Below are 21,474 nucleotides of genomic sequence, written 5' to 3' on the forward strand. Positions count from 1 at the left end.
TGCAGCAGTGCTTCATCCTTAATGTGCCTTTTGGAAATACACTCATGTTTCCTGCAGGACCATGTGGCTATTATGTCCTTTGGTTCAGTTGGCGTCATTTTTACCTCTGGGTTAGAAGGCTAAAGGCTTGAGGTCTCAATCAGGATTTGAATAAATATTCCTAGTTGACCATCCATTTTATTGCCCAACCTAAATGCCCTTGAGAAGGTCTCATCCACCTATTTTCTGTGTAGCTAAAGGAACTCAGTAATGGTGTTTCCCACCTCTGATAAGAGCATGGTGGATTAAGAGAAATTACCTTTCCATTTTCTCTACAACATATTAAAGGCCTGAACCATATCCAAACTCAACTCTTTTAATGAGGATTGTTTAAATTCTGTCAGCCAGAAGTGCATGTCCCAGAGTCATTGTGGTCATTCTTGTCTTCTGTGTTACAATATCCTTTAGAAAGTTTCAGTCCATTATTGTGAATGACCTCACCATTGAAATGCATCTTAATCCGGGAATAGGATTTTTCTTGACAGCTTCCTGTTGATCTTCCGGTGCAATACTGAGGGAGTTTGCACTATCTTTCAGATTAGTCATTAAATATTTTTGAAAGACGAGCAGGGGAGTTATCCCTAGTATCGTGGCCAATACTTATCCTTCAATCAGCATTGCAAAACAGATTGTGTGTAAGAGTTTGCCGTGTGCAAATCGGTTGCCATTTCTTCTGAATTACATTGGTGACTCCACTTCGAGTACTTCATAAAGCATTTTGGGACACCTTGTCACAAAAGATACCATAGAAAAGCAAGTCTGATAACTGCACTGAAATACAATTTGTCATTGGGCACCTACTCAGTTACATCTGTTTTGTATTACTGTACCAACGTGTTTCACCTTTTCTTTACTCGCATTGATTCCATTTGTTATTTGATAACTCCTATACTTCATCCAGATCTATTTGAATGTTATCAGACCTTTCCCTTAAGTAGTGAGATCCAATGATTAATTAGGAGAACTAACTGAGAGTTGGTGAGGAGCTCAGCAATTTGGAAAATCATTTAACATGTACACAATTAAAATGGCCTTTCTGCCAGCACCTACTTCTTCCAATTAACTGGAACATGACGGATTAAAATCTTGAAAGAACTACTGTATAATATTCCACACGCACTGCCCTCACCACCACCACCATCTCCGCCCTCACCACCACCACCATCTCCACCCTCACCCTTGGCTCTTTCCATTCCTTCTGCTGTTCCAGTTTTAAGTCTGGAATTCACCTTCTGACAACCTACCTTTTTGACCTCTCTTATGGTCACCTTCTCTAACTCGACACCCTGTTCCTACTCAATGTCTGGATCTACCTCTCTTCCACTGCTGCTACCCAGCACGAGGTGCTTTGGGGTGGTGTGATCCTATAGTAACTGAAGTCGTTGTTGAGTTATATTTAATTGGACTTGATTGAATTGAATTGGAATATATTTATTCGGATAAATAACACTCTCATAACAGGCTCAATAACTCATTCTATTCAGTTTTATATGAAACCAAATTCATTTTAAGAAAAACTTTGAAAAGTCTCTTAAACTGATGTTGTGAAGAAAGTGCTTCTTCAACAGACGTTCTATTTCTGACCAAATTAGATTTAACCAGAAAAGCAAGGTGCAAAATAAAATTCCATAATTTTGGCTCAATTTTCCTGGTTTCCCAGCATTTGACTGATTTCTGACCAGCCTGGTTTATGAATCATCAAAGGCTTTTTTTTAATTGGGTCTGTGTCTCATTTGTTATTCTGTTTTCTTACGTAAGGCTCCAAATCAAGTTCCTCCATTGATGATGGTGCCACAGGGACCAGTTCGATTACCTGCTTCTAATCAGGGACCTCCAGGTCCAGGACCGAACAAAGGTGAGAAGAGCAGCACTGCAAATAGGCAGATTTATTCAACAAACCCATCCAAGCTTCACACTTATCACTCTGCCTTGTTGAACTTTCCTGTGCACAAAGGTTATTAAGAGTTAAAGAAAGATAAAGGTTCATTGTTATTTTGTAACTATCTTGTGCAGTAATATTCAAACTTTGGTGAGAGGGAAGAAGCAACAGTGATTCCTTTATGCAGGTTATTCCCAAATTTGGTGAAAAAATTATATGCTAACAAATTACAATAAATAAGATGCAAAAACAGAGTCCGGACAACAAAGCACAAATTACAAATACGATGTTATTGATCCTGCAGCAATTTGAAATAAGACTCTTGATGCATCATGTTGTCGAAACAGTGCATCCATAGAGTGAACAATGAGAATATAAGGCTCCGATTGAGGAAAAATTAAGCTGATTGGCCAACTCACTAGCTTCTTTTGTCAATGGTTGATTCTCGAACAGCAGGTGATATTTGGATGGTCAATATATCTGCCAGTCATACTCACTAATCTCAGTTGATCATCTGTTTTTGGCCAGGTGACTAGCAAAATTCAGAAGAGGCAAGATGAAACCTTCTCAAACCTGTTGAACCTTCAGGGGGTTGCTCCTCTTCTTGTTGGATAGATAATTGGCATTGATTGACCCATAAAGATTTGCAACCCCAACTGAAGTGGATTTGCATTTGGTTCTGTCCACAAAATGTTTGGAAGGCTAGGAAAAGATGTGACTTTAAAAAGACAAGTGAGATGTTTACTAATTCAAGTTTACATCCCGACTCAGACAGTTTATGTGACATATTGTATGCTGAATGAAACATTGCCTAAAAACATGTTCATCTTTTGCTCATTAAGTAAGAGTGTTGCAAAGGTTGACCTAATGTTTGTTCTTGAAATAGTCTTTCAGTTTCTAGGGCTCTAACACTGGACTACTTCAAATGCAGCTGCAATGCGTGTTGCCATTTGTGACGTTGTCGAGGTCAGATAAGTGTGCCTCATTTAAGATAGTGTGTGTGTTTAGGAAAATGTCTTGCGTTTAAACCATTATCACACCTAATAAAGGCAGAAATTGGATCACCTTCGATTCTAGTACAACTGGATTTTAGGCTGGATCACTTTTCCACACAGTGCTAGAAAAGAGCTCTGTGACCAGTGAGCTTCAGTAAAACATCTTTGTCTTTCATTGCATGACCTCAAATCAATACTGCAGATGATCCATTAAAGTACACATTGTCAGGTATAATTCTAACATACATTGAGGAATTATTTCATTAGAGTTTTGCAAATTAACCCATTTATAAGTTTTCAGATTAACCCATTAAGAGGTTTGAGTGTTTACAGAATCAGAGGATTGTGGATTGACTTACAGAAGTTTGAAAAGTCACTTCTCATTCAGTTTCAACTGTGATTCAGTGGGTAGCACTTTTGTCTCTTAGTCAATCGGTTCTAGATTCAAGTCTCACTCCAAAGACTTGTATATAAAATGTAGGCTGGCACTCCCAGTTCAGTACTAAGAAAGTGCTATACTGTTGGAGGATGACATGTTAATCTGAGGCCAATCTGTTGATAAAAATGAGTAGGAGCGTTCCCCTTGGTATCCTGGCAAATATGTTTCCATCAGCTACCATCTACCCATTATTATGTTACTATTTTTGTGAGCTTATTGTGCACAAAACACATTATATACATGAAAATAGGGAAACACTTTAAAAAGTACTTGAATGTCTGCTAAGTATTTTGGGCCATCCTGAAGTTAAAGGTGCAATGTAAATGCAAGTTTTTTTTAATATTCGTTGGACAATCCAGCACAGTTCCTATTCACTCGTTTCTTGTCTGTTTGGCTGTCTAAAGGAAATCAAATATTTCAATGATTGAATGAAAGATATCTGACAAATAAAAACATGTAATAATGTTGAGTGTTCCAAATATATGATTTCAGAACCCCAGTTCTTGCTGCTATTTTAGTCTTTGACCAGTGAATGGGCCATCAGTGATTAGGTGTATTTTGGCTGGACAGTCAATCTGCTCAGTTAAATACCACTGCGCAGGAGGAGAATGATCCTCTTGTGTTTGTGCACATGTAGTTCAACTTTTGTATTAATTAAGTTTCAAGCTTGTTTTGCTTTGACAGGTGAATCTCATGGTCCTCCGAACCATCACATGGGCCATCCACAAGAAATGAGGCGTGATCCGAGCACAGAGCGTGATCCTGAACGGGGACCTCCTTACAGGGGTTCCCATGACTGGAATGATCCTCGGGAAAACAGAGGGTCTGCAGAGAGACGAGGCCCACCCCAAGACTACCACGATCGTTTTGAAGGACCAGATCAGTATCATGATGATTACCGGAAGGACGAGCGATACAGCCACAGGTCGCGGGAGTTTGAGAACCGTATGGGTCCGCTACCCCTTGATGAGGGCTGGAGACGGGGGCCTGGTCCTCAGCGGGATTTTCCTCCTGATCAGGAGTACAGGGACTTTGGGGATCCTGAGCACAGAGGCCCAAGCCGGGGTCCACCTCAAGGTTGGGATGGAAGGAAACCATTAGATGAACGATTCATGAGGGAGCCAGACGATATGCGCTTTCGTGGGCGAAGGGATGACAGGTGAGAATAAATTCTCAGTGGTAACAAATGGGGAACTCTGTTGCATGTAGCTCTAGTAAATCAAAAGCACTAATTTTATTCACAAATATGTACGCAACTGGATTTTAAATGAGACCCAGTATAATTTTAGACCCACAGTTTTTGCTTAGTGAAGTGAAACATTCCTTCAGCTGGAAGTGCAATTTATTGAGCTTTGTCGTACAAACAAGTTACAGCAAGTAGCCAATGTATGACGACTATGTTACCAGTGAAAAGGAGGTCAAAGAACTAGTGTGTCTGTTAAAAGATAACTTAGAGCAAATTATTAATAGGAATGAATGTACCCATAAAGGAATATCAGTCATATCCTTTACAGTGGCCCAGATTTTGCAGTTAGAAGCTAGTTGGGAATACTTACACAGACCTCAATTATCTAGTGATCTCTTTGGCATGGCTTTCCCCTTTCCTGACAGACGTTTAAATCTAATACCAAGTTAAGGTGATCTCTTGCATGGTTTAGTAAGGTCAGCAACTAAAGGGAAACAACCAATCAAATTGAAGTATTCACATACCGCAAACCAGGAAGTTAAAACGACTTAAAAATCTTCACTTTTAAGTTGTATATTCAGATAGTGAAATAAATGTGTAAATATTAAGGAAGGAGCTAAAATAAAGATAAACAGACTTGAAAATAATAAAATTGTTTTTTCAAATGCAACCTCTTACTGTTTCAGAGAAATCTGATATTCAACAAGTAGAAAATTAGTTTCTTAGGGCTGGTAAAGATGTTGAAGTTAGCACTTTGCTAAAACCTCAGTAAACTCTCATTCAACAAAATGCAACTTTTTGAGGAGTCCAAGAGTGAATGAGTGAAATTCTCGCCAAACCGTGATTACATTGGAGATTGCACTTTGTGAAAATTTTTCACATTTAATGGTGGAGATTCTGTACACTCACTGACTGCAACTTCTGAATTTTTGCATTATGCTGTGCATTTCCGATCTCCCAACTTTGCTATCAGTTTTCGGTGAGGGAAACTCACATTTTTGCTGTCATTAGTACAACAAAGGAGGACTTTGTTATACTAATGATAATACATCAGCGTGAATGGGCGCAGACATGTGTAGCGCATTAGAGAAGCTGGTAAAAATATGTTAAGCAGAAACTGGAAGGTTCCTGGGACTCATGAGACACATTGGGAATACAATGTCCAAGGAATGAAGTGAAATGTATGATACCTTGACATTACACAGAGCTCCGTAAATACTCCAATAGACAAGGGCTGGAAGGTTGCCAATGTGGTTCTAAGTATTCAAAAAGGAATGAAGTACAAATTGGCAATTGCAAGCTAGCTAACCTAAAAACTCATATTGGAAAAAATTGAGGGCATTATATTTAAGGAAGAGCTTTCAGCATGGTGTTATAGATTGCGACATACATTTCTTTGAGAATTCCTTGAGGAAGTGGTTGTGCTGAGGGCCTAGTATAACCCAGTGAACCATTAAAATGCAGTTTATTTATATTTTTCAAAAAGCATTCAACGAAGTTCATTATGTGAGTGTTCTGAAATTGATTACATTTTCTAAATATTAAGAATCAATTTGGCAATAGAAGGTGATGATAATTGGGAGATGCCCTAGTCGAAATTTGAGAGGTATAGAATTGGATCAAGCCAAAAAGGACAGGTTGTTGGGCCCAGCAAACATATTCCTAAAGATACTACTACTGTGAGTGTAAAACTGCAGCTTGTAGCTATAACGCACTAAGTCTCCACAGTTAAGCACAGAAGATGGTGGAATTTAAATTAACTTGGAATTAAAACCTAATGATGACCATGAAACTATTGTTGATTGACATAAAAAACTCTTCTGGTTCACTAATGTTGTTAAGGGGAGAAAACCTGTCATCCAGACCCACAACAACATGGTTGACTCTTAAATGGCCTAGCTACAAATGCAAAGAAACCAAAAAGGAGTGACACGGGACAGGCACTGGAAATGGCAATGGTAACCTTGGCCATGTCGATCCTGCAAAGTCCTCCTTACTAACATCTAGGGATTTGTGCCAAAATTAGGACGTTTTACAGACTAATCAAGCAGCAGTCTAACATAATCATACTCTCAGAATCATAACTTGTGGATAATATTCCAGTTACCACTATTACGAGCAGAAGTATATTTTTCCCTCTTACTGGTCCATTATCACCTGCCGCAGACCCAGCTTAGCAGCTACGTTACCTGGCTAGCTCAGTCTGGGTGGTGTTATTGAGCCACTCTTGGTGGTGGACACTGAAGACCCCCACCTCAGTGCTTCCTCCAAATGGTGTTCAATATGGAGGAGTACAGTAGTATGCAGTCGTTGAGGGAATTGTCCTAGGCGTTATCAATACCAACTCTGAATTTCATGAAATCTCATGGCACTAAGTCACACATGGACAAGGAAATCTGCTGCTGATAATCATGTACTGTCCTTCCTTAGCAGAGGAATCAGTACTCCTCCATATTGAACACCACTTGGAGGAAGCACTGAGGTGGGAGACCTCAGTGGCCATCACCAAGAGTGGCTCAATAACAGCACCACAGACTGAGCTAGCTGGGTCTTAAAGGACGTAGCTGCTAAGCTGGATCTGCGGCCGATGATGAGGGACCAATAAGAGGGTAAAACATACTTAACCTCATCCTCGCCAACCTGCCTGCAATAGAAACATCTGTCCATGATAGTATCATTATAAATTACCAATGCACAATCCTGGTGGAGAACCGTCATAGGTGTAGCTCATCCCATCTTCATATTGAGGATACTCCATTGTGTTGTGTGGCACTACCACCTTGCCAAAAAGAATAGAATTTGATCAGATCTAGCAACTCAACACTGAGCCTCCATGAGGCGTTGTGAGCCATTAATAGCAGCAGAATTGTACTTAACCAATCTGTAACCTGATAATCTGGCATATTCCCCACTCTGCCATCACCACCAATGAAGAGTGCAGGAGGGCATGTCAGGAGCAACACCAGGCACACCTAAAAATGAGGCATCAACCTGGTGAAGCTATAATGAAGGAATACTTGCATGCCAAACAGCACAAGCAGCAAGTAATAGACAGTGTTAAACAATTCCACAACCAATGGATCAGATCTCAGCTCTGCAGTCCTGCTAGTGAAAGGTGGTAGACAATTAAACAAGTCACTGGAGGAGGAGGCTCCACAAATATCCCCACCTCCTATGATGGAAGAGATTAGCAGTGCAAAAGACAGGGTTGAAGCATTCGCAACAATCTTCAGGCAGAAATGCTGAGTGGATGAACCATCTTGGCCTCTGAGAGTGTCCATCACCCTTTCAACAAACAATCCTCCACCACCAACGAATAATGACAGCAGTGCCTACCATCTACAAGATGCACTGCAGGAACTCAGGGTTCCTTAAGCAGCTGTTCCAAACCAATGATCACTACCATCCAGAAGGACAAAGGACAGCAGATATCTGGGAACGCCCCCAACACCTGGAGTTCCAAGTCATTCACCATCCTGATTTTGAATATATTGGTTGTTCCTTCACTGTCGCTGGGTCAAAATCCTAGAACTTCCTCTTTAGCACAGTGGGTGTATCTGTATTTGGATTGCGGCAGTTCGAAAAGGCTGCTCAATGTCACCTTCTCCAGGGCAATTGGGGATGGGCAATAAATGCTGGCCTCGCCACTGACACCCACATCCACTAAATTAATTTCTTAAAAGCTGCGTGAAGGCACAAAGATAGAATCTGCCAAGAGGTGGTCTGGTTTACCCTTTACTTGAGATAATTTGCATTCATGACTCCAGCTTGGTTTTACTGTGAAGGAATGAGTTGTAAAATTCCTTTGGTAGATTTGAACAGGTTTTCAAACAACCTGGGAATGAATTTGAGCAGAGATATTGAGATCAACTACACCCATCTCGAGGCAGATGGGGACCAGGTTTTGATCCATGTGATCAGTTTGAAGATTCCCAGTGTTTTTGTATAGATTTGAAAATCAGGTTTTAAATATCAGCCAATTGTAATATCCCTGGAACCACTCTCTTTGGAAGTTGGGAATGGGCGACAATCCATCAGGCACTGCTGCCAGCTGGATAGAGCCCAGCAGTACATCAGGTCAGTATATGGCTGAATCCATTTATTCAAGACCATTTGGAAATGTGTAGTTTCAATTCAAACTCTATCCAGACATTTTGTATTTGTGTTTTCCATAGAAGGTTCACTGAAAGTCCCTTCTTCCTGGGATAGCTTAACTGAGGTGAACAATGAACTCTTTTATTGCTATTGGATCGTATTAGGTATTCCACTCTATCTTGCATTGTTTCCAAAGGCTAGTATTGGCCATACCAGATGCTTTTAGTAACAGAATAAACCTGCAAGCAGGTTTATGGACAGAAGCAGCAGTATAAGCAACACCTTGAATCAATTCAAATACATTCGTGTAGAGCCAACTCTCAAAACTTGAGCAAACAAGTCAGCCAGACAGAATCTTTCCCACCCTTGAGATCAAAATACTTCTCAGAAAGAAATAGTAGACATTCCTCAGGGAGCTGACTGAATTGACATTTTAGGAATCACCTACAGAGAATCGTTCTGTTTTCTCATCCCAAGGCTAATAACCACCGGGCCTTGTTTTGAAGGTCAGTCTGAAAGGATAAATTTTTGACAATCTTAATCTACAAACTCAGAAAAGTGTTTGTGCTGGTCTGTGGCCTTTGATGTGTGCATCCTTTGTTTGAGCTGTTGTCCAATTGACCCTTTATTGATCAAAAGGAGCAGCCTATTTGATTTTGATTACAGCAATTATTTCAACCGATGCATTCACTCATGACTTAGTTTTATCATCAAAATACCTACATTAAAGATACTTTCCCTTTTCAGCAATGTCAAAACTGCGACCTGTTCTCAAATACAGCTCCTGCACTCTGACAAACCAGTTCTCAAAACCCGGGAACTCGTTCATACTGTATTTATTGTCTTTGTTTGGATTTTGTGAACTTGAGGATTTTGAAAGTTGGGTTGTTTCATTGATGGATGAATTCTACGTCAAAGCGCCAAGATCTATCAGAATGAGATCTTGGAGTTCTAATGTCAAATTTATCCATTAACTAGATTTTGACGTGTTTTTGTACCATGCCAAGTTTCCTCAAACGAAGGGCAGTCCATATGGTAAATGTTATGTAGAAATATGCCATAACTTTTGGAATGCCCGGATGGGGCATTTTTCATCATTTGTTAAATATGCCATTTCCCATGACAGTATGATCTATAACTCAAGTAAATAATCAAACAATCCTACCGAAAATCCTTAACTTGATTCAGTACAGCACCAGTGCCCATGTCTGACACACTCATGAAGACAGCAAAACTTGGTACAATCTGTCCCAAATTTAGCTTCATTTTATGGATTCAGTCTGTTCGTGGAACAATAATGATGCAATTAGTTGGCCATCTTGCTCAACAACTTGGAGATTGTCTGCACTTGTTTCTTGACGTGGGACAAGGTGATTTAAGGATGGAATTCCCTTTTGCCTACTCTAGTTTTTAGTGTTCAACTCATAATAACCTTGGTAAAATACATCAGCCACTCCAAAGCTGTGTTTTTTGGCCTTGACAGTTAACTCTGATTTGGTTAACCAGGTCAGTATGTATAAATGAAGTACAGACATTGATGCACAGGTCAGGCTAAGAACCTTTCTTTGAGTCACCAGTAATGGTTTCCATCTGTTTTATTCACCATCTTGAAGAAATATCCAAACTTCAATCTGGCTTCATTATTTGTTATCTGACATTGAGCTGCAAGAGGGAGTCAGTGTTCAAAGGGCTAAAGCAGAGGTACCCCAAACAACACTCAACACAGTAAAAGCCCAGGAATGGGAAATATCAGTTTCTGGAGGCTGTTTCTGATGATTAACTGGCCACGATCCTCGGAAGAGTGCAACTCCGCAGGAGACCAGTGAAGAAATAATCTGTCTTCTCATGTTCTCTGAATATGCAAAGTGCTTCACAACCCATGTACTACTTGTAAAGTGCGTTCATTGTTGTTGTGTAGGTAAGTATACCAGATACTCTGCACATGAAGTGTTTTTGATAATTAGTAGGAGTCTGTAACTCCTCCTCCTCCTTTCATAGTTCTACCTTCTAATGTATCCAAACAAGGTAGCTCGTATTTACATAGCACCTCTAATGGAATAAAACATAGCAAAGCACCTCACAGGACTGGTGCCAAACAAAATGTTGATACTGAGCCACATAGAGGTATTGGAACTGATGAACCTTGTGGAATACCACTGGTCATATTCTGCCCATTTATCCCCACACTCTGTCTCCTGCCACTCAATCTATTTCCTAACCAGGTCAATAATTTACCACTAATTCCATGGACATCACCATCAGTCAGCTGCCTCTTATGAAGGACTTTATCAAATTCATTCTGGAAGTCCATGTATATATATACCATTCATTGGTATTCCCTTATCCACTACTTTAGTTACCTTGAAAAAAAAATCACTGGAGTTTATCAAGCATCACCTACTCTTTACAAATCCACGCTGGCTCTCTGATCTGCTGAAAAATTTCCAAGTGTTGAGAAACAGGAAACACATATTAAACTAACTGGTCAGTTATTCTGGATTCCTCTTCTCACCTTTCTTAAATAGCAGAACAACATTCATTTTTACATTCTGAAAGAACTTTAGAACATTTCCATATTGCCAATTTTCTCACCAACTTCCTTTAAAATCTTGGGATTGGAACCATCTGTTCCTGGGCATTTGTCACTCTATATTAGCTTCTCTTGTCTGTAATTTTATTAACCTTAGTTTTAGTGAGTCTGTGTCCCTTATTCAATCATAGTTTTCCTCAAGATGTCATATTGACCTCTTTCTCTATTGTAAATACTGACACAAAGTAATTATTCAACATGTCTGCCATTTCCTTCTTTTCATTGGCAACATCACCATTCTCAGTTTTCACAGGACCCATTTGGTTCCTGATCACCTTTATTCCCAATATTGTAAAAAAGCAATTTGTATTTGATACCCTTGCAAATTTCTTTTCATGGTTCTTCTGTCTGTTTTATAAGCTTTTGCTGTTGCCATCTGCAAGGCTGTACTAGTACCTATGTACAGGTGATGTCCTGTGAGAATACTGACAACTATAGTTATGCATAGATAATCGCACCTTTGCTGCTATCAATTTTGGGAATTTGTACTGGGCAGCTGCTGCTTGAAATGGGTGTTGATGAGTATGCTATACACGCTGTAATCTGTTGTTGGGCCACTTTCCATGTAGTGTTATTCAACCTCAGTTGCCAGTTATGCTCATCAGGTATAAGGACTGTATAATTAATTACAATGATTGTGTGAGGGCTGTTTCATGGGCAAAGGTAAGCAAACACTGGTCTTTTAAGCCCATTTTTGGGTTTGGGGTCAGTATTAAAATTTCTTTACACAAGTTGAATGAAATGTTTTCCTTTAGCCTTCACTTAATGCAACTGTTCGCACCCAAATGGAGGAGCTGCAACAAAGACAGTATACCAATGGATTGAACCCTTGGCCTGTCAACAGGTGTAAAATTGGTTAACTTGTTTCTTCCTTCTGTATGTATATCTTCATAGCACCTTCCTCATTAGCTGGACAGTCAATTTGATTGACTAATCTCAAAGGATTTGACAGGATTAAAGATCTCTTGTCCTACACAGATATTAAAGGGAGGTTTTTCACACAGAGGGTAGTGGGGGTATGGAATGCTCTGCCAAGTAAGGTGGTGGAGGCAAACACGCTAGAGTCCTTTAAGAGTAACTTAGGCACATGACTGAGTTGGAGATGGGTGGATATAGGAGAACCTTTAAATAAGGGTCATTAGCATTGGGGTGTGCCTAGAAATGTAAATGGGTATAGTATGATAATGTTTTTCTCTTTTCATTCACAGGTTTTAAGTCGGTCCACCTCGTGTCCAACGAGGGGCATACACGCGATGGGTCGTACTGGGGCTGCTCTTGGTTGTTCGAGATTGGCCTAGTGCTTCATGTCATTAGTGTGTGCCTAAACTGGACAAGATACTGGGCAAGACGACAGTTCAGTGACTATCGCTGATGGCTGTGCAGACACATGGATTTGGGCCGGTGTCTGTGGGAGTTTGCGCATTCTCCCCGTGCTTGCGTGGGTTTTCTCCGGGTGCTCCGGTTTCCTCCCACACCCCAAAGATGTGCTGTTAGGCTGATTGGCAGGAATAAATTGTCCCTAAATCAGTTTTCCCTCAATCTGGATGGCCATAAAACATTAGATAGGGGTCATGGGTAGTGAGGTGGTGTTGAGATGGCAGCGTGGGCTCGTTGGGCCGAAGGGCCTGTTTCCCAGGCTGATTTTGTTCCTTGTTCTTTGTACTGCAATAATGGACTCATGTTTTAAGGTTATTTTTGAGCTCCCCTGAATTACCCATCCTTAAGATGACCACCTTATTTTCAACCTCTAAACAAATGCCTAAAAAGCGAAATACTGCAGATGTTGGAAATCTGCAATAAAAACAAAGTGCTGGGGAAATGCAGCAAATCTGGCAGCACGTGTAGAGAGAGAAAAACGGAGTTAACATTTTGAGTCCAGTATGACTTCTTTGGAGCTAGAATCCTTGTTCTGTGTGCAGAATGTCATCTATTCAAGTTTATAATTCAGTGTTGATTTATTTTTTATAAAGTCTGTTGTTTCAGATTGTCTTCAGATTGTTGTGGTGTTTTGATTAACAGTCTTCTAGGGCAATCGTAAACTACACTAACTCAAATTTTATCTCAGAAAATCATGGGTGTGGATATTTAAGCTCCCTTTGCAAGAGGATCACTTTGATGATAAACCATTGCATTCTCTATGATCAGATAAAGGGCATCTATTAATCTAAGTCATTAGTTTATAAGGGTGAAGTAAAGCATTTTGTTTGGCTGAATAGTTGATGTCCCAGTGAGCTGCAACTGAGGGACGACAGATGACGGAGCTCATGTGCTGTACTGAAGCAATGGATTGTAGTGCTGGGATAACATGATTTTTGTTATTTGACATGTTCATACTGAAATTGAGTTTATGTGAGCAGAACATCAGTACTGGTGTTCAGAATATTGCTGAGAGTGTTGTACGCAGCTTACTGGGGCCTGGAAAGGATCCCTGGAGCTTATTTCTGGTGAAGGATCAGGCTATGTGTAATATGAACATTATAATTTATGGCAGTTGGACCTGCATTTCTGAAATGTCTCAGACTACTATATGGTCACTATTCTTCATGAGATGTAGAAATGTTATGGTCAGTTAGGCCCATGAGACTGCAATAGCTGTGAGTGAACTTCCAAATATTCTCTGTCCAGGTTCCGGCCCGTTCGAGGGGGATCACGGCATGATGGTCGTGGTCCACGAGGGAGAGATGCTTTCGTGAACATGGATGAGTTCATGGGCGATGAGGAGTTTGACCAATCAGAGGAGAATGCAAGGGGCCGTGATCCAGGAGGGAGAGGTCGGGGCCGTGGAACAATGCGAGGTATAGCTGACTGTCGGCGTACTATATTTATATTGGTAGTTTATTGGGTAGGCATTGAACCATATATAAATAATATGTGTGGCCAAATTAAAAAGCACTTCAAACACATAAAGTGGTTACTGGCACAGTCAGTCCCAATTATATCTCAACAGTGAGAGACACTATTGGTGGAAGGTGATGCAAAGTACACGAATACAGATTTAATTGCCATCCAATTTACAGCACACCCCCTCAAAAACATTGACCCGTTGACAGCTGAATGTGCTTATAGGCTTTCCAATGGTACCCCAGCTTGCAACTAGAACATAAAAGCATGGGCTGACCATTTGTCCCCTCAAGCCTAGCGTGCCATTTTTTTGGATTGTGCATTTCAGCTGTTCTATCCAAATTAGTTCCATAACCCTCAATAATCTTCCCTTACAGATAATTGTCAATCTTATTTCTGAAAGCTTCTAACTCTGATTTTGATGTTCAGCCCCCCACATATTTCTCTCTATCTCCCTGTAAGTGTCTTTAATCACGGAAGGCACCTATGATACTGCATGGTGACAACCCAAAATGACAGGATTGATTCCAAATTGTTGAGTTGTTTCATTTTTGATTTTGCAGGCGGGCGAGGGGGTCTCCTTCCTCTCCCTGGCCATGATGAATTCCCTCGCTTTGAAGGTGGCCGTAAGTCAGAGAAAAGGCCATTGTCTCCAGGAGGTCACCGGGATGGCTGGGGAGGCCGAGGAGATCGAGGTGAAATCCATGATGCCAGTAGAGAACAAGGTTTGTTCTGAGGATCATCAACATCCATAATCAAATATTGCCTAAATAGTGAAGCAGAGTCCCAGTGGTAGGGTTGCTGGGGGGAATTGTGTGTCGAGCCAGTGTGTGCGCTCAGGCCACCATGTATGCAATGATATCAATATACAAGTATATTGTATATGTTGATATCTGCTCCTCCCTGGAAGAAGCTATAGCTAGTTTTGGGGTTATTTATATGAAACTCAATCTGTAATCTGGCTGTGGCATTTTCAGCTGCCTGAGCTAAAATATAATTTATGTTTGTTTTATGCCAAACATTTTAAATTCTCTTTTTATTTGGCTCTGTAAAGTTTGAGTGGCCCATAGTCAGAATATAAAATGTGGTTAGCTGATTTACAAGAGGCCTTTACTGTGAAGTTTCAGTTCCTCCAATTTATCATATACTTGTCTGGTTGGAAGGTGAGACTGGCTGCAGTCACTATGCAGATGATTCTTGCCAGAACCACTCATCCCTTCATGGCCAATCTCCAGGCAGCAGAGGGAGACCTGCATCACTCCATAGCATGGACACTGTGTCACTTCTACCCCGCAAGTGACTATAGAATGAAGGGCCAGGAACACCTGATCAAAGAAACTTGGGTGCACTTGGCTCCCTGGCTGAGGACAGAGGTCCAAGTAAGTTTCTGCCTGTGTGTGTGTGTGTCCATCCAAGGCTGCACCAGCAGCCAGACAGTGACAGGACATCTGAGTAATCAAAGCTGCTTTTCAGTGGCAACACCCTTTGCCGGCACAGGGTTAACTTTGGAAGGGCAGCTCTCGCCAGTCTGTGCCATGCTTGCAATGGAGTAATCCCGTGGCAGAGAGGTTGCTATCGGAACCACCCTGTTGCTGCACAAAGACATAGGGAGCAGCGCGGCCAAGTGCTTGCCACTTCCCTTGTGTAAATCAGTGCCGAGGCAATCAGAACTTCATTAATGATGTTTGAAGTTTGTTGGTGTTTGAGCAAAGTACCCCAGCTTGGCGTCTTGAAGGGATTAATCACGCATTTGTCTTTCACTCAAATTGAGGTGATTTGTTATCCTCTAAGACAAGCAGGTTCCTTATGCTATGTCCTTTCAGTGGTGAACTAGCAGCAAAATAGGATGTTTGTGTCGACTGTTTTGTCACTGCTGCAGAGGGATTTATTATAAAATATTCTGCATAGGATATCAGCGAGAGGAGTAGGATTTGAAATGAGCTGTTTTTTAATGGATTCTTTTACAGGCCGAAGTGGGCCAGCCTCATCACCACGCATGCCCAAGTCCGGCCGTTCCAATTCACATGAGGGAGATCGACACGACGGTTTCCACCGAGATGATGGATTCAGTGGCCCCGCAGGACCCCCTCCACGGGGTGGAGCCAGAGGCGGGCCCAACTGGGGAAGGAGTGGCAAGGGTTCAGGTCCGGTGCCGCGCCGAGGTTCCTCCAGAGGCAGCAGGGGAAGATGAGTGGAGCAGCAGCTGAGAGAATAGTTTTTACCCCTGATACCCAGTGACATGTACAGTCTTTCAACTGGAACTTGTGCGTGTGGCCAGTGAGCGGATCTGGCCTCAGAAGCAGCCATCGTTCCTTTTTCATTTTTGTACAGTTGGCAGCAGTGTTTGTTGTTAAACTCCAGCAGTTTTAGTGTTGTGGGCTCCGGAGCATTGCCACACACAGTGATATGTGTCAGAACAGAGCGGCTCTGACTCCGTGTACAGTTTGTCTCAAGTGTCATTTTGTATGACTACACAATATAATTTGTGCAAAATTTAACAAAAAGACATGGAAACTGGCCTGTTTTTATTTTGCCGCATATCACATCACACACCTGTTGATTGTCTTGTGAAGTCTTTGCTTGATTCAAAACTAAGGGCTCGCGGTAGTGAAATTTGACGCTGACTCCAATGGAACAGATGTGTTAAAAGCAAGTATTGATAGGCACCGTACAGACACTACATACAAACAGGGTCTTTGTCTAGTGTCATCTAGGACTTGTACTTATCACAGAACCTTTCATTACTATATTGAGGTATAAGCCTAGATTCTGCACTCAAGTTCTTAGCCAAGTTACCACACAAGTTGGGATATTTCAGAGATACATACTGGCAGCAAAGATACAAATAATTCAAAACATTTCATATACACAAGTTAAGGTATCTGTAATCCAGCTATGGGCAGTACGGTCACAGGCACAGAACTAGATCGAAATGGGTGCAGCAGAGATACACCACTGAAGCTTGAGAGGGGAAGAGAATGCGATATGGAGGCCAGTAACAAAATGAGAAGTATGAGTGGTGCTAATATACTTTTCGCTGCAAGTGCGAGCAAAGGCAAACAGACACTCCAGGGGCTGCTATGGGCATTAACAATACAAAGGCAGCTACAGAGTTTTTTTTAATACAAATGTAATTAAGGGCCTGTGGAAACATCACGAATCAGATGCTACCAGAACTTGATGAATGCAAGTGGTAAGAACAATGCAGGTATTTACTGGCAATACAAGAGGAATTTCAGAAAGTGTAGAGAGAGAGATCGAGAAAGTGCCAGCTCACTAATTATCTGTAATGTCAGTTGGTTCTATCTCCTGTGGCCCACATTTCACTGACTTCCTTGCACAAATTTGCCCAGTACACACATTTATCATTGTGCTCACTTGGCATGCTAATCTTTGATGACTTGACCAATAGATCCCTGTGCTTTGTTGACACAGGTAACATAAAGAACAATCTACTTTGTAATAAAGATAAACTGAATCTTCTGCAGATCATTCTAATTTCACATACCCTGTATATAATGTCACCAACTAGCTCAACCCAGCTCCCCTTCATTCACTTAACCTCTCATTTTGCTGATCACTTCTGAACACTACCCTCGAAAGCAAGATAGAAACAAGAGCCTTTTTACTTCAGAGTAAGATCTTAGGTGGTTTGATGGGTAAGAACTAAAAGTGATGGCTAAATTTTTAGAGTTTTAACCGCAATATTCTTTTGGGCTCATAGGTGCGAGTCATTCCCATTTTGTGTTTAAGATGTGCCTATATTGCCTGATATCAGCATGACGGTGTAATGTTGTGATTTGAACCAAATACTAAAATATTTTACCTGTCTCCACATGCCTTTCCAAACTTTGAAGACAAATTCAGTAACCACTTGGTAAAACAAGGCCAGAGAGGAATCATGAAGGTGCTTTATTTCACAGTAAGTGAACATACAGAGCAAAGTGATTAGATTTGATTAGGTCACTAAGCACATAGTTATCGAAAAATAATGAAGATACAACACTTCTCCATAACGTGATTTAAAAGAAATCCTAATTACCTTCCCTGCATTCTCTATCTGAGTATGGGTTAAAGCTTGTCCTTGTAGCCTTAAGTTTAAAACTTGAGTGACGTTTTATGTGTGCCTCTGGTTTTACTATTGTGTTCACATGCGTAAGGGAAGACCCTCAAGCACATGAAACCAAGGACGTTTCAACCTAATCAGTCAGAGCTGTTAACTCAATTTTGGAGACAAGCTAAAGCAAACATCATTATTTATATCTAAGCCAAGTGACATTTGTCCTTTATGTCTTCAGTACCTTGTTGAAAATATTTTTAAAAATTATGTGAACCCACTTTGCATTAAAAAACCAAAATTGGAAACTAAGTACTCTGCCAAATTCTTTCTGTGGATAAAACGTACCAAAAGTCCCAGTGTGACTGTAATAAGGGCCAATGAACTATTTGGGTCAGTTGAAAGAGACAGCCTGAGTTAGCATTTCAATGCCAGAACTGAACTGGAAATTCTGCCTCAAAGGTTGCATTGTGTTATACTCATAAATTGACAGAAAAATATGTCAACAGTATTCATTTTCTTTAGGCCTTCTCAAATTACACTCGGAGTATAGCATCTAGTGCTTGTGGTTTAATTTTCAGAGCAAGAAACTCTTTTTGTTCCTGTGCATTAACAACCTGAGGTGGTTCACAACTGAATCTGATTATTTGGTTCTGAGATCCTTTGCATCCGAAATATGTAAATGTGGTGGCACCAGAATTCCTTGTAAGCTTACAAACAGTGTCTGTCGTCCATGCCTCCAGCCCAAGTTTTGCAGTTGGACCTTCTCTCCTTCAGAGAAGTAATTTTCAATGCATGCACCTCCCTGGATAGCTGCCAAGAAAAGTAAGTGTACCATTCAATCTTCAACAAATAGCTGAAACAAATGCTTATTTTTTAAAATGAAAAAAAATGATCTTGTGGTATTTTCACAACAAGCAGCATAGGTAGTTTCATATATGTATGACTAGGGCATCATCCCAAGTTTGGCATTATCCTTCACAACTAGTGGAACTGTCAACAACCTTCAACTTTATTGCAAATTTGCCAACTGACAAATGTTGGAGTTTATGACTCACGGTATAAACCATTGGAAAATATGAAGCCTTTTTAGTTTTCTGCAGCAGTTATTTGTACGTTTTCATTCCACTTCATTGCTGTATCCTTTGAGTTAGGCAGAAATGTAGTAAAAACTACAGCCTCTGTGATGTCTATGCCTATCTCAATCTAAATCATTCTGTAGGAGGTGAAGCTACCTGGTATATTCCTATTTGTCCCTCATGTATGGCCATTGGTGTGTTGTCCCACAGGAGCAGAATAAAAGCTTCAAATGCTGCTCAATTTGCAAAAATTGTTTTACATGAGCAGGAAATCCCAGCAGCACTCAATTTCTATGGGCTCCTAACTGAATGGGGGCTTATGTGGCAGAATTTGCTTTTCATATCAGTTACCCAATGTTGATGTGTAAGATTCATTCATGCTATTTTCATCTGGGTGGGAATTAATGGATGGAAATGATTTGAGCAATTGGATAGGTGCTGAGTATAATGTAGTTGGTGACTTAAAAAGCTCAGATTCTTGTGTCTCACTGATTTGTACTTTTTGATTTTAAGAATTAATTGATTCAATATTTGCTAATTTAACAAGTGTTTGACAGTTTAGTTGATCATGTTTTTATATCTGATAGATCTGTAAATTTGGGGGTGTGGCACACCGAGTTATGCTCCAAGGCTACATTGGGGTCACACAAGGTGCAACACTTGTTTTTACATTGATGAAAAGTGCAGTCCGGATAAACCAACATGGCACGTTGACAATCATCCTGAACTTGAGCTTGGTATCATCTAACCATTAATGGATTCTTCCATTGTAGTTCGAAAAGAAAAACCAATTGATAATTTCAGTTGATGCTGTCTAGTGTGTGTGTGACATTAGGCCAAATCTCGATTGGATAGCCAATTGCAGATACTGCATATAAAGTCAGTACTAGAGGGATGGGTGGAGGCATTGACTTTGTGCTACTTTTGCTTGTCCTGAAGATATTTTTCCCTAAATATCAAAATCACTTGAAATTTCACCATTTGTATTGGAATCCAGCTTGCAAACTCTGAAGTTGGCTTTCAGATCGTCTTTAGATCTTTATTTGGAATGTCTTTTGTTGCAGGTTCCTGTGTTCAGTTGGTTCTGCGTTTGTTCTGCAGGACTCCTCAATTCAGACCACATGACCAATTCAGTGAGATTGAGTTCTGATGAGCATGCCCTTGCTGCCAGATATACATCATCTCATTTAACCATGACTTAATTACCATATCTCCTCCTTAGTCTGTTCAATCAGCGTGGCTGCATGAGGGCCTTTGGCTCTTCCAGTATTTTTGTCTATGGCTCATGTTAAATGGAGCAAAGTCTGATGATTTCACGTTGCTAAATCCCTAGAGTCAAGTCTGTGAATGAGAAGTACCATCTCCTCTCCCACAAAAACAAATTTTCTCCTGCTCAGAATTTAGGAGTGAAATTAGAAAGCACTTTGTGCATAAGACTAATGGAAATCAGGACCTTCCTCCATCCCAAAGGCTGTGGATATGAGGGGGGGAGGGGGTGCCTGTTAGGATCAATTGAAATTTAAGTCAGAAATAGATTGTTAATGAGGGACATGGAGCAAAGGCCAGTAAATATATAAATGAGCCATGGGCTAATTAATGGTGGAACTGGCTTAAAGGCCAGAGTTTGAATCAATGTTTTTGCTCAGGTCACCATCATCATCCCCAACATTGAAGCATTGGCCACATTTGACCAGCTCTGGTGGCTGGACCACATTGTCCACGTGCCTGATACGAGACTCCTGAAACAAGGACTCTACTCAGAGCTTCAACACAGCGAGCGAGCCCCAAGAGGGCAGAGGAAACTCTTCAAGGATATCCTCAAAGCCTCTTTGAAAAAGTGCAACATTCCCACCAACACGTGGGAATCCCTGGCCCAAGACCACCCAAAGTGAAGGAAAAGCATCTGGGAAGGAGCTGAACACCTCACGTTTCATCGTCGAGAGCAAGCTGAAGCCAAGTGTCAATGGTGAAAAGAATGCTTGACAACCCAGGCAACCCACCTGCCCAGTCCTGTAACCGTTCTCTGCCCTATCTGTGACAGAAACTTGTAGAGTCACATATTGGACTCTTCAGTAACCTGAGCACTCATTGTTAGTGTAGAAGTCAGTTAATCTCCATCCTGAGGGATTGATTAAGGTTAAGACATTAGAATCAGTGTCTTTAGAAGGAGGCCATTTGGCCCATATCAGCTCTGTAAAGAGCAATCCATTCCCTCCATTCTATTCCTATAACTCTGCAAGAAGTGTCTCCCCAATATCCTTTTGAAATCGTTGA

At 40.9% G+C, this 21,474-nt stretch overlaps 1 protein-coding gene across 3 annotated transcripts in view; it reads left to right on the forward strand.

Moving 5' to 3' along the window:
- The window catches only part of wdr33 (WD repeat domain 33), a 101,978-nt gene extending 85,408 nt beyond the window's left edge, over positions 1-16,570 (forward strand). For all 3 annotated transcript variants that reach the window (XM_080185305.1, XM_080185307.1, XM_080185306.1), the window contains 5 exons: positions 1,798-1,894; positions 4,037-4,511; positions 13,849-14,018; positions 14,628-14,789; positions 16,032-16,570. In XM_080185305.1, coding sequence (XP_080041431.1) covers positions 1,798-1,894; positions 4,037-4,511; positions 13,849-14,018; positions 14,628-14,789; positions 16,032-16,255 — 1,128 coding nt within the window. In that variant the 3' untranslated portion in view covers positions 16,256-16,570. The remainder of the gene's footprint in view (positions 1-1,797; positions 1,895-4,036; positions 4,512-13,848; positions 14,019-14,627; positions 14,790-16,031) is intronic.
- Positions 16,571-21,474: the final 4,904 nt, after the last annotated feature.

Source organism: Carcharhinus amblyrhynchos, chromosome 3 (assembly GCF_965287045.1).
Source record: "Carcharhinus amblyrhynchos chromosome 3, sCarAmb.v2.hapA, whole genome shotgun sequence".
Classification (NCBI taxonomy): Eukaryota; Metazoa; Chordata; class Chondrichthyes; order Carcharhiniformes; family Carcharhinidae; genus Carcharhinus; species Carcharhinus amblyrhynchos.